At 43.5% G+C, this 13,261-nt stretch overlaps 1 protein-coding gene across 1 annotated transcript in view; it reads right to left on the bottom strand.

Moving 5' to 3' along the window:
* PLA2R1 (phospholipase A2 receptor 1) overlaps nucleotides 1-13,261 on the bottom strand; it is a 974,624-nt gene that overhangs the window by 113,705 nt on the left and 847,658 nt on the right. The window contains exon 20 of the mRNA XM_078681678.1: nucleotides 6,307-6,467. Within this exon, the coding sequence (XP_078537804.1) occupies nucleotides 6,307-6,467 (161 nt within the window). The remainder of the gene's footprint in view (nucleotides 1-6,306; nucleotides 6,468-13,261) is intronic.

Here is a 13,261-nt window from a genome sequence, read left to right as displayed (position 1 = left end):
TATGGTTTTCTGAACAGGTGGGTAATTTGTGGAGAAGTAAGGGTGTCGACAAATGGGATCTCATAGGAATCACACGTATAGGCAATCTGTGGGAAAAATCAGATATTAAATCTTTCGCAGCACTGCAGCAACAGTACAAATTGGCGGAGTCAGAGCGCTTCAGTTACACGCAGGTTCGACATGCTCTTCGCACACACTTACAGCCCAGGGCCACACTACTGGAGTCTTCCCCACTGGAGGACAGAATACTAGATGGTCATCTCCCTGACAGCACCATTTCACTGATATATAAAAAAACTGGTCAATAATATCTCAGACCCTCTCCGGTCTCTCCGAGAGAAGTGGACCGGAGACGAAAAAGAGATGGATGGCGAGGAGTGGCAGGAGGCTGTTTCCTCTCCCAGAGTGGTGGCGATACCAGTTCATCTCCGACTTGTCCAACTAAAATTGCTCCACAGGGTATATGTAACAGGGCCCCAGTTGGTACGTATGGGGAGGGCAGATGGGGGCGCTTGTAGACATGTGGCCAGCTGGGAACCTTTTTCCACATTGTCTGGGAATGCAAACTGATCCAACCCTATTGGCGCAGCATTCATGGCGTTATTAATACTGTTTTGTCCGTGCGGCTCCGTGTGGAAGCCCGGAGGTGTCTTTTAAACATCTGGGAACCAACCGATTTAAATGCTTGTTTGACGCAATGGTTTACAGTGGGACTAATGCTGGCCAAGAGGAATATTGCCCAGTGATGGGGGGGCGCCGCTCCCACCTCCAGTTCAGGATTGGGAAAATGACTTGGATTGGGCAATGTTCAGAGAAAAAACTGTGTATGTGTCCCGTGGATGTCCCAAAAAATGGTCTAGTATATGGGGCTTGTAGAACTCCTACCGTGGAGAAATATGTCAGCCTCCTTTGACTCAGACTATCGTTGATCCCCCATCACCCTAGGCCTTTCACCATTTATGATTGTATCCTGTGACTTACCTGCTGTACTGACGATGCCTATTGTATTGCTCCCTCTGAAATGTCGTTGTATTGCTGATATTTGTTTCTTACTAATAAAAAATGTTTTACAAAAAAAAAGATCAGCCACTTGAGCTAGGTTAAGCATTCTTCAGTTGGTGGTTGGGAGCTGAGGTATCCAGCCTCAACCAAGATCTGGTCTTGAGCAGTGGTATGCCCATCTCTTTAAGTTGGGTGATCTGGTCCAGGTGGTGAAAGGTACAGCATGTTAATCAGACATCAAAAGCGGCACTGTGAGAGCAATGCCTAGATTTTTTAGATTAGAAAAGATTGTGTGTAGGAGGTGGCCTGCTATATGGGTTGGGTGGAGTTGAAAAGTATCAAGTTAGGGGCTCCATAGTCCTCAATCAAGGTCTGACCATGACTGCAGAGATGGTCCTCAAGATTAATATTAAAGTCTCCTAAAAGAATACAATTAGCAGATTTGAGAATTAAGGGAGCCAGTAAACTGGGTAGCAGCCTTCCCTGCATACCCCAGAGGGTGGTATATTAAACACCAGATAAAGTACATTTAGAGGTATGTTCTAGCAAGAAGGGGACCGCTTCTCAGGCTGGAGCAAGCTGTTCTTGCATTTTTATATGTTTTTAAAGATAATGGCGATCCCAGCTCCTGATTTGTTGTGTCTGTCCCTCCTCAGGATGGAGTAGCCTTGGGGAAGGGACGCTATAACATCCAGTGTAGAAGCCTTGTGGAGGCAGGTTTTTGTAAGGAACATGGCATCCAGGGCATGGTCCACCACAGAGTCATGGAAATGTTGCTGATGACTGGGTAGAGAGCAAACGCTGAGGCTGTGAACTTCCTGTTAGGCCCAGGGTGGGGTGATGGACCCTCACTGCTCCCTGGTAAGTCTACAGAGGTAGCACACGCTGTGTTTAGATGCGCCTTAGTAGCTTGTGGATAGAATAAAAAAATCGCTGAAAGGGCATGTTTGTGCACGCTTAGATGGGTGGAGTGAGGCTTGACAGGCTGAGGCTATCAATACCATGAAGCCAGGCAAAACACCAAGGCAGGGTGGTTTCCCAGTCAAATACTATATGAAATTTAAGTCAACCCTCTCACCACACCTTTTAAACTTCAACTGGGAGGTTGTGGAGACCAGGCGCTTTACCCACGATCTTGATCTGGCTACTACTGTAGACCTTCATAAACCACGGTGACCCCAAGAGCACTGATCATCATACCACCCAATTTTGCTCATTAATGTCGAAATTAAGATTTTTGCCAAAAGCCCTGCTAATTGTCTCCTGACGGTATTGTCTTCCCTCGTCCACTCAGACCAATGTGGCATCATGCCCCACCACAGCACCCACCATTTTATCCGTCATCACCACATCATCTCCGATTCAAAGATCCTGCTGCATTCATACTTTTGGACTCTGTCAAGCCGTTTAACTCTCTCAACTGGGAGTTCTTGTTTCAGGTCTTCTCCTTGACAGGATTTGGGCCCCACTTCCTCTCCAATGTCAAGGTGTTTTACGGCCAACCCCGAGCCAAGCTTAGAGTAAGCTGCATCATCTCGCCTCCCTTCTTGGTTGGCGGGGGGTACCAGACAAGAGTGTTCCCTCTCAATGTCACTTTTTACCTTAGCGAATGAACCTCTGGCACTTTGGGTAAGACCTGATGCTCCGATCTGGGTGTTCCTGTGGAAGGACTGCCTGGAAGGCCGTATTGCGATTTGAGCTGATGATATTCTGCTGTTTCTCTGCTGCCCACACCTCATTGGGCCCCCATGTCCTACAGACACTTCATTTCTAATGAAAGGTGTCCAGACTCACAGTTAACTGTTCCAAATCGCTCCAGTTCCCCTGCAGGGAGGCAGAGAGGTGGTCAGCTGGCAGACCTCCCTCCCTATTCGCAGACTCAGCTTTCAGTACCTGAGGTTGTTAATTGCCCTTAAAACTGGACTCACTTGGAGCCTTAACCTCACACCTCATCAGAACCAGGCTTGTCATTATATGTATAGATGGTCCAACCTACCCCTTGACATTCTGGGCCATGTAACACTTTAAAAAATGAATATTGTGGCAAAACTTATATATGTCCTGCAGACCTTCCCCTTATTTATTCCTCACTCATATTCAAATGAGCAAATAAGGCCCTGAGGATGCCTTTCACAACTGCATTCAATCGACCAAAGAGGGCGGAATTGGAAGGGCTGCCACTCGCCTGTACTACTGAGCCTCACAGATCCATGTCAATTATCACTGGCTACTTGGGGCTCCGATGATCCTGCATTATGCCTTGAAATATTCCTTTTGGACCGCCAACATATTCAAGGCTTTCTGTATGTAAGACCTCTTCCACATTCCATCCCGGAGGCTGTTCTTCTATGCTGGCGGTGGTCCCTCCGCTGGATCCACTGGGACCGTAGTACCCACACAAGAAATTCACCCGATGGCAGGGCACAGGCTTCCCCATGGTCGCCAGCTTGGAATGTTTGGAACAATGAGATCTTATTTGCATTTCACGGCTTTGTGATGTCTGGGATTGAACGCAGAAGAAAACCTTTCTTGCCCTTCAGAGACAATTCGACTGGCACAGAACCCCATTCTATAGATACCTACCACTTGCAGTTGATTGTCCCACTGGAATGCAACTCACTTAAATCTAAGGTCCTCCTAGTTAGGGTGATGCTTCCTATGAATGAGATAGAGAGGTGTGTCCAAAATCATGCCGGCTGTCAACACTTTCCTTGATTACCATCTATCATATTTTTCATTTCTCAAAACATTCTTATACCTAAATATCTAAAGGAGCCCTCTGCATGCCGTAGTCTTCAATTCTTGGTGATTCCTGCTTAATAGGCTTCTTCAAAGGGAACAGGTAAGATTGTCCTTATTTTTTCATAGACCATTTTATAGGCTAAACATTTTGGATACCTCTATAAGTAATGGAAATTCTTATTGTGGGTCAGATAAATGTAAGAGTAAATCAACTGCCTACAACAAAATCTTATGTGACTCTGCGTGTATCTTGATGTCCTAAATTGCTGTGATTCACGCAGCAAACAAGTGAGTCATCCCATGGACAAGACACAAATCAGTGGTGACAGTGAGGAGCCCTATTGAGGACCACATTGCTTGGCCCAACTATCTGACACTTTTTGTCCAGTTTTTATCTATGCTGATGAGTCCATTTACAGGGGTTTTTCTCATCCCATGAATTGTTTTCTAATGTTCATGACCTCTTCTATAGCTTTTATAAACTACATGCTACTGGTATCAAACGTAAGACCCCACCAGTGTCTGATCATCTATGGGGATGACATCCAGCATGTGAAAGAGTTTTCTTTGATTGGGAGGTGTGCTACTGTTTGGGACAAACCCAGACTAATCTTCTCTGGTATATAGTTAACTAATATTCAACACAGCGAGCATCCGCTGAGAAAATAATTCTAATTAGTCTGTGTGCTGTTTCAAGAGCACTGCAATCATCTCTTCTCTGAGAATGGAGGAGAGCATGCCAGTCTTGTAGGAGCTATAATACAATAAGTATTCCTTCATTGTGGCATAGAATTCATTGCTGCTCTTTCCCCTCCAGGAACTACTGTATATTCTCAATGCATTGCTGGAAGAGGCGGTGTATAAAATGTAATAGTATTCACTGAAAATTTCATAATATCAGTATGTGCGTATTTCACTTCTTCAATTGATCTCGCAGTGCCATTAGCGGTGGTCATTCTCTATCATGTTTCACTATGTGTGCCAGCATATGACCTGTATTGTCCCTTAATGGTGAAGGCAAGCATTGTACTGTCTGTAGCCCATGCTGCTTAACTGTGTATACGTTTCTTTAGTGGCAACTCAACTTGAGTGTAGTCCTGTACTAAACACTCTCCAGTATCTCATAGTAGTGCCAAGTCTGTCAGTTGTCTGAGAAATATTGTCCGGACTCTATATGCTGCTTCAACACTTATTCCCCTCACCACATCACCTTACTTCATCATAACATTATCAGTGACTAGAAGTAGACTGTCTGTAATTTACTCCAATGTCTTTGTGTCAGAAAGTGTCTGAGGGCTTCATCACGACTGCCAGAATAATGGGTCCCAGCGGTGGCGGTCTTCCGACTGCTCCATTACAACCAAGGTGTTCCGGCCACCCTGGGACTAGCGCAACCGTCATAGATACCTGGTGGTGGCAGGGCAGTCTTGAGGCCACAATATGCTTGGCGGGCCACATATTATGAGTTTCCTTACTGCCATACTTTTCATGGAAGTGCGACCGCCATAAAAAGTGTGGCATTGAGGAAACAAATGGGGCCTTCAGGGCCCCCTTGTGCCGCTGCTCTATGGGGTGAATGCAGGGGGGCACATGTTGTGCCCCCTTGTGTGCATGCAACCCAGTACCAGCACGGCATAGACTGCAGCAGTCCATGTCATGCAGGTACTTATTTTGACGTTCCTTCTGCAGTGCCGATTGCATAGACACTACTGTGGGAACGCCAAAGAACCGCTTGTCAGACAGGAGAACACTCCTAAACTGGCGGGTGGTTCAACAACGGGTTTGCCGGTGTAAGAGCGGGGTGGTCCCGATCCTGCACTACCAAACTGGTAATGTGATCCGAAACTATAGTTTCCAGGTGAGTATGGGTTTTAGAGGTCTACCTCACTTAAAATTGTAGGAGTGATCTGATAATTATTTTATGTAGATGTCCAGCATTAGCCACTCCAGCAAATGTGTGGAGACAGCAGGAACATGTCCAGTCTAATATGACATCTATGCAGAGCAGAGCAGAATGTATATTCTTCTAGGGCTAGATGTGCATCTTTCAAGGCATCGTGTACACCCCAATTAGTTTTCCAACTACTGAAATCTGTGGTGATTGTAAAGCTCTTCGCTCTATGTAATAGTGAGAAGGACCTGTCCCAGTCCATGTCAGCTACATAGTTGTAGTCACCACCATTGATGAGTGGTGTCTGAGGGTTCAGAAACAATAGCGGCCACAATTTACTCACATATCATTACCGCTGGTATTACTGCCTTATATGCAGGGTAACGCGTCATCTGAGGCAAAGGAATTAACTCTTAATCACTCTTATTACATCAAATTCCTACTTTTGCATCCTCATGTTTGGTTTAGAATGCTGAATTTGAGGATTTACACAGAAAAGAACAACTATTTGAGTAAACAAGCTGTTGTGGCCCCAACCTTTTATATCTTTTTATTCCCCAACTGTGGTTTTTCTAGTCTTGCAGGCAAAAGAGCAAAAATATCAATAGATTAATCATATGTATGTCAGAAAACGTTTGAATTAAGAATGAAGAAAAATTAAATGTATTCACCTTATTTTCGAAGTATAGCCATTCTTTGGGACATTCTCCATGCTGAGTGTCTGAAATATTCTGTTGTTTATCTTTCTTTATTTCTTTTTCTACCCAGTATGTTCGTGTACTTTTACAAATACCAGGTAGGTCAACTTTACAATCAATATCGCCCCATAGTCCTGTTATCAAACATGTGATATTAAGTTAAACAACAGCACATATAGACATATAATGAAAACATTGCATTTCATGTCTAAAGAGTGTTTCCACCGAGTAAGTTCATTTCCGGTACTTGACATACCATATTCATTAGCCACTCTGTTGGATTTCATATCTTTAGGTGTTTGTTAATGATGTGAGAACGCAGGCATTACTACCACTGTGTCATAAAAACAAGAGGTAATCCTACTAGCCAGTGAGGCAGCGGTAATGATACATCATTACTGCCAGCACTAACAGCAACACATCTGTACAATAATCTGTGCATGTATAAAAGGATGTCCAGTAATTACATAAGAGGACTAGAAATCAGTTTTTTTCATATACCAGATTCATTATAATGTATTCACTGAAAGTAACTTTTTAAAGTGCATGTCCAGTGCCTTAATTTCATAGTCTCCCAGTTACTCCACAAAGGCAATTTCTACCCAGAAAGTTCAGACAAATAACATATAACTTAAAGGTCTCTGCATAGCCAATCCAAAAACCTCTGTTCTGTCTCGAAGAAACATTTATACTTGCAACAGTGCAAATTAATTCATTTCTAATCATTGGAAGCATTTCTGATTTGATATACCATGTTCTATAGCAGAGGTCTTCAAACAGTGAGGCGCGTCCCTCCCCCCTTGGGGGGGGGGGGCGTGGATGGGCCGAGGAGGGTGCAAATGCCTCCTTAATAACATTTAAAGATGGTGTGGAAGTGCAGCCTTGTTTATTTGCCGCATTTCCAGGCGGTCTTCCTTTACACAGAGCCCTTGAATTGAATGAAAAAGAAAGAGCACTGTGATCAGAGTGCTGTGGGGACGAGGGTCAAAGAGATGGCTAAAGCAAATAAAAAGAATAAATAGTCTAAGTGTATAAAATAATGCACTAACAGCTTCATTTGAATTGAAGGGTTGAGTGGAGACCCAGGAGGGTACCCTTGCAACTCTTTCTGGGGTGGGAGTCGGTCCCCCAGCGATCATCGCTGCACACTGCCCGGGAGGAGGAGGACCCTTCTGTGATCCTACTTAAGCATCAGGAGACTTCCACACACAGGACGCACAAGGCATGCCCTTCCTCGGCTGAACGAGGCTGGGCTGGGCATGCACCCGCGTGGTGAGGACAGTGCCCTGCGGATATTGAAGCCATTGAAGCCGTGGGTAGATGAAAAAACACTCTGGCCCCAATAGCCACAGGCTCCACCCTGGATGTTTTTTTTACAAACCGCAGTGGGTGCAATTAGCAAAGAAATCAAACTGACTGGAGGAAGATTATCACTAGTCCCTCCACCCCCACCCTCTCTCCTGGATCTGACCAAGGACCGAGAAGCTATTGACATCGAAATAGAGTCTCATCCTACGGTCCCATTTTCTCGAACAGTGAATATTATCAGCACTATAAATGCATCTGTAATTGGCAGTGTAAACAGTCCAAAAATGTCTGCATCATCTGAGGGAGAGGCTGCATGGTCGAAAGCTACTGGGGCGAAAAGAAAAAGGACATGAGGTGCCCACAAAATCTAAAAGGCAGTGCCCCATGTTGAAAAAGACTCCGCAAGATTTAACAAAGGAGGGTACTATTAGGACGAGGAGGCGGGAGGGGAGAGTGTCACCTCCTGATCAGGAGGATCCTTTTTGTGCTTGGCTTAACCAACTTATATCTGATACCCTGAAGCCTACTTTAGATCATTTAGGATGCACTGAAGAGCAGCTGCGTTGTGTGGCGATCAATGTAAAGGAGAAATCCGAATGTAGTACAAATTGTAAAACTTGGAGGGCGGAGATTGCCTTCACAAGTAAACAGGAGGTGCCCATCAACAAAAGGTTAATGCCCCAAATGCCAGAGCTATCCCTTTACCCAAAGCTGCCCGAGTCCTGCCAACAAAAGTCGATTTTGTGAGATAGGAGGGACACCTGGGAGTCAGTTGCCACAAGGAAAGAACGTAGAGCAGGGGTGAGGGATAGTGTAGACAAGACTGTCAAAGTCTTATTAACAAATCAGCCCATTGGTGTATTAATAAAAACAGGATGCCAAGTGAAAATAATAGATAGCATCCTTATGGCACTTAGGGAGAGGTTAGACCACACAGTGAAATCATTGGAGAGAGATTGTGTGGTCCTAAACTTTAAAGATCCTAGGTGTGTGCACTTTTTGTTAGGGCAAGTTGGTTAGGCTTTTTTGATCCTCCCTATACAGGTCCCAGCATTTACCAGCGGCAAACTCAAATTAAGCCCAAACATATTAACCTTCACTGCAGAGTGTATTGACCAGTAAAATCGTTTTGAAGTTCTTTCAGGCTTGAGAGACATAGATTGACAGCAGGCCATGGCAAGCCTGGAAGGTGAACAGGTCCTAGTTGGCGGTCTAGAACATACAAGTAATACCTCACTGGAAACGTTTCGAGAGGGGGCGGTCATAGAAGAGGCACTATTTATTTCCACCCGTACCCCTGATGCATTTGCCAATTTAACTTTGGGGCAAGTACCCTGAGGAAATATGACCACCCCATTTAGAATCATGTCATGGAATATAGCGGGAGCCCGTACAAAATTAGGGAACAGGGACTGGTTAAAGTTCATTGGAGGCCATGACTTAATATGTCTACAAGAAACTCAGTCCCCAAATTATTTTTCCTAAATGGGTATCGTTCTTTTTGTATTCCAGAAATCCCATCCACTTCAGGAAGGGCAAAGGGTGGTATGGCGGTGCTTATGCCACTAAAATATACTTCTGCAAAAGTTTAAATGCATCTGTTCATCCCCTTGGTACCAATTACTAGTGATATCTGGCCTGGCACCGGTTGATCTACTATTGGTGAACCTGTCCTATAATATTTTTGATAAGGGCAACTGTCAAGTAATAGAGGATTTGCAAGAAGAAATCAGTAATGTTTCTGATAAGAGGCAGCCCTTATGTATTTTATGGGTTGGAGACTTTCATTGCACCCTTTGTAGATATAGTACCCATCGTGTTTGTGGGCTGGAAGACAATGATAGTCAATCTATGGCTCATTTTATTCATTCACGCACTGGGGAAGCATTACACACTATTCTGGTCGTAATTGACTTAACCTTCTTAAATGACTATGTCCATAACCTCACTATGCAGTGCCCAACTTACATTGGAGGTGGTTACGTTAGCTCCATTGATTTTATGGTAATGACCAATATATCTCCCTGGTTCAGGAGTTTAATACCATACCAAATTGTTCAAGTGATCACAACCCGCTCATACCTATTTTTATTAAGCCAAAAACAGGGTCCTCTGAAGAAATTGTGATCCATAATTGCAATAAGGGAATTAGGTTGAAATGGGACCAGGTAGACGCCCAAAAATTCGAACAAGAAATTATCTCAGGTAACCGTAACCTTATAGATGAGTGTTTGAAGCTAGGTATTAACCTGAGTGAATTAGTATGGGATTTTGAGGCGCTTTGTACCAAAACCTCCCTGAGGCTGGTTAAGAACATCCCCCAAAAGCGAGCCCCACCGGTGCACTGGTTTAATAACAAATGCACCAAAGCGCATGAGGAGCTAAAAAGGGCTCTACACACTATACCTAGGGACACAGAGTGAATAAAAACCTTGAGAGGTAATTATAAAACAGTGACCGAACAGAGGAAAAGGTAATTGAGGAAGGAGGCATGGGAGGACTTGGCATGTGCAGGCTTCCATAAGAAATCAAAAAAAGTCTAGGAAATTGTAAACCGCCTAATGTTCACTGAAGATGTGATACCGATGGACTCGCTGATCCTAGGTGATGCCTGGGAAGTTCACTTCACCAACATCTTTAATCCCTTGCATAGGATGATAGATATGGTAGCACGGGAATCATTCCAAGCTTTAAAGCTAAGTCTGTCCATCTCAGTTCAAGAAGAGGTGAGGTGGCTATTGCACAGGGCATTTGTCTGAAAGCCTCCGGTCCAGATGGGGTGCCTCTTGACTTTTTAAAGAGAAATACTAATTTGTGTGCACCGTTATTAAACAACATCTTTAAAGCAGCAATTATTTTCTCATTGCCAGGATCCTGGAAAGAGGCGATAGTAATCCCCGTTTTCAAAAAGGGAGACAGGAATGAACCTGTGTGTTACAGACCTATATCATTGATTGATGCAACATTAAAGGTCCTGGGTAGGGTCCTCCTTGCGAGACTAGAAGAGTGGGCTTCAACAAAAGGTTTTTTTTTAACACACAATACGGTTTTAGAAGGGGCATGGGTACGACCGAACAATGTCTCAATTTGTCCCTGATTATCATTAAGCACGTGAAGTCCATGAAGACCTCTATTCATCTGGTCTTCATGGACTTATCTAGTGCTTTTGATACTGTCAACCAGGAAAAATTGTGGGCTAAGATGGAGGATATGGGTGTTGAAAAAGCATTAGTAACCCTTCATACAAACACATTGGTGACTGTAAGATCTGGCAGTAAGGGGGAAAAAACACAATCTATCATTTCTACGGAGGACGTTCTTCAAGGTTGCATCTTAGCCCAGTTTTTATTTTTTATTTACACTAATGGGTAGGAAATCTTTTTTATTAAAAAGGGAGCTTGACTTTACCAGAATTGGTAGGAACTTTGTCCCTCTGGTCTCACACACAGATTACACCGTTTTGTTGGTAAGGACAGTAATAAGCCTACAAAAATCCTTCAACACTTTTACAGAAGTCATGACATCTCTTGATTTAAAAGTTACCTTTAATAAATCATATATTATGGTCTGTGGTCCTCGGACCACAAAAACTAAAACCTTCGTAATTCAGGGAAAGGTGATGGAAAAAGTGAGAAACTTCTCGTATTCAACCAACTTATTCAATAATCAGATGAAAGGGGTCCCCTATTGACCGTTAGAGCACAGCAGACAGGCAGGGCAGCGGATGCACTTTTTCGGTTCACATCTAAACTGCGGGAAAAACCAGTGAAAGAATTACTTACTCTCTATAGAGCCAAATGCCTCCCGATCGCCACCTACGGGGCAGGGGTATGGGCTATAATAGGTGTCAACAGCTCCAAGTAGTAGGGAAGAATTTTATTAAAAGACTCCTGATGGTACCAAAAAGCGCCTCCACATCTGTTTGTCATACAGAACTGGGCTTAGAGTTCACAGAGGACCGTATTGGCTTTGCCCTGTTGTTTCTATGGGCTAAGATTTGGCTTTTGGAGGACTTAGGGTTCTCAAGAGAAATTATGGAGGATTGCCTTACGGCTCATAGTGTTAAAAAAAGTCCCTGTTTTTTTTTTTTTGAGACAATTTTTTAGAGCTACGTCTAGGACACTTTTTTTGAAAGCCTCCAGAATATTCCCCTAAACGCCAAAGATACCATCAAACAGGCGTTTCTCAGCCCGAGCAAAACACATTATCATCTGCTCCCAGGTTATTCTTGAGTTTACCCCCCTGTTTTGTCTAACTCACAATTTTACTTAACTTTTATTTTAAATCCTCAGACCAGATTTTATCTTACTAGGTTTCGGTCAAGCACTGTGCACTTTTGGGTAGCATTTCCTCACCAAGGAGGATGGTTGGACAAACTCACGCCTTTCCCTTGTGACAATTCATCTAAACAAAGCATGCTGCACTTTGTGCTATTTTGTGCACTTTATAAGTCAGTGAGAGACAGGTTTTTGCTTCCATTATTAAGAAAGCTTCATCTGTGCACATATATATTTTGTGGTAATTTCTGGCCTTATATCATTTTTTAGTGAGTGATTACGATATTTATATTGATATGGAATGTCATTATGTTTGTTAAAGTCTTTTATGAATTGTATATTTTAACTGTGTACTTTTATGGTTCTTTTGAATACCCCCCTTAGGGGGGCTCAGAACAAAAACGTTTGAAGACCTATGTTCTACAGAATTATTAATTTTGGTTGTAACAATTCTGGCTGATATCTCCCTCCACTTACTGGGCATTGTGGACTTTTAGCCCAAGAATAGAGAAAACATGCTGGATCCCGGATTACTGGTACCAAATCTGCAAATTTTCCCTGACTCTGAGACCTTTTGCACACATTCCCCGCACCTGATAAAGTCTTGAATTGGATGGGGAAGTATTTCAGAAATACCCCTCCACCAGACACACTCCAGTCCTAGATGTTTTCTGGAAAATCTAGGCGTCCAATTAATTGTCTGATAAGTGGCTTCCCTTTAATGCCATCCTAGGTGAAGAATACTCAATCGACTACAGCCCGTCTAGATTTAACTGTTCAGGAATGAACACATTGGTGCCCACAAACTTGGATAACTGTCTCCCTGAAGCTCCACTTATCTCAGCTCCAGTGGAAAGTGAGATAAACAAGGAACCTCATTCCTTAATACAATATATCACGAATATTAAGGATAATTGTTTTCTTCCGAAATTTCATTCGGACCTTTTGACTGTCCCGCTTACGCCCATTAAACCGGGTGACGACGACGAGGACCTTTCAACAAAAGAAAATCCTGACTCAGACCTGGAGCAAAGTCTAACAAACGCAAACAAACCACGGCCGTTCGTTTTGCATAAAACCAATCAGGAACCTAGTCTGGCACCACAAAGAATAGAAAACCATCTTGCATTGATTAATGAGTCTTTGATTTTAATGGGAAATACAGCAATAATGCATGAGGATAAACTAAACATCCAAATAAACATACTGCAATCAGTAGCAAGCTTGATTTCCGGAGTGGATTTAAAACTGGAACACTTAAACTCCCTAATACGCAGAGCACAGGTGGGTACAGAGGTAATGGTAAAACCAAACGACTGCGGGTGCTCCCCAATACTGCAGAC

This window comes from Lissotriton helveticus, chromosome 3_1 (assembly GCF_964261635.1).
Source record: "Lissotriton helveticus chromosome 3_1, aLisHel1.1, whole genome shotgun sequence".
NCBI classification, from domain to species: domain Eukaryota; kingdom Metazoa; phylum Chordata; class Amphibia; order Caudata; family Salamandridae; genus Lissotriton; species Lissotriton helveticus.
The sequence above is the reverse complement of the archived record's forward strand: the minus strand, read 5'-3'. Positions and strand labels throughout refer to the sequence as shown.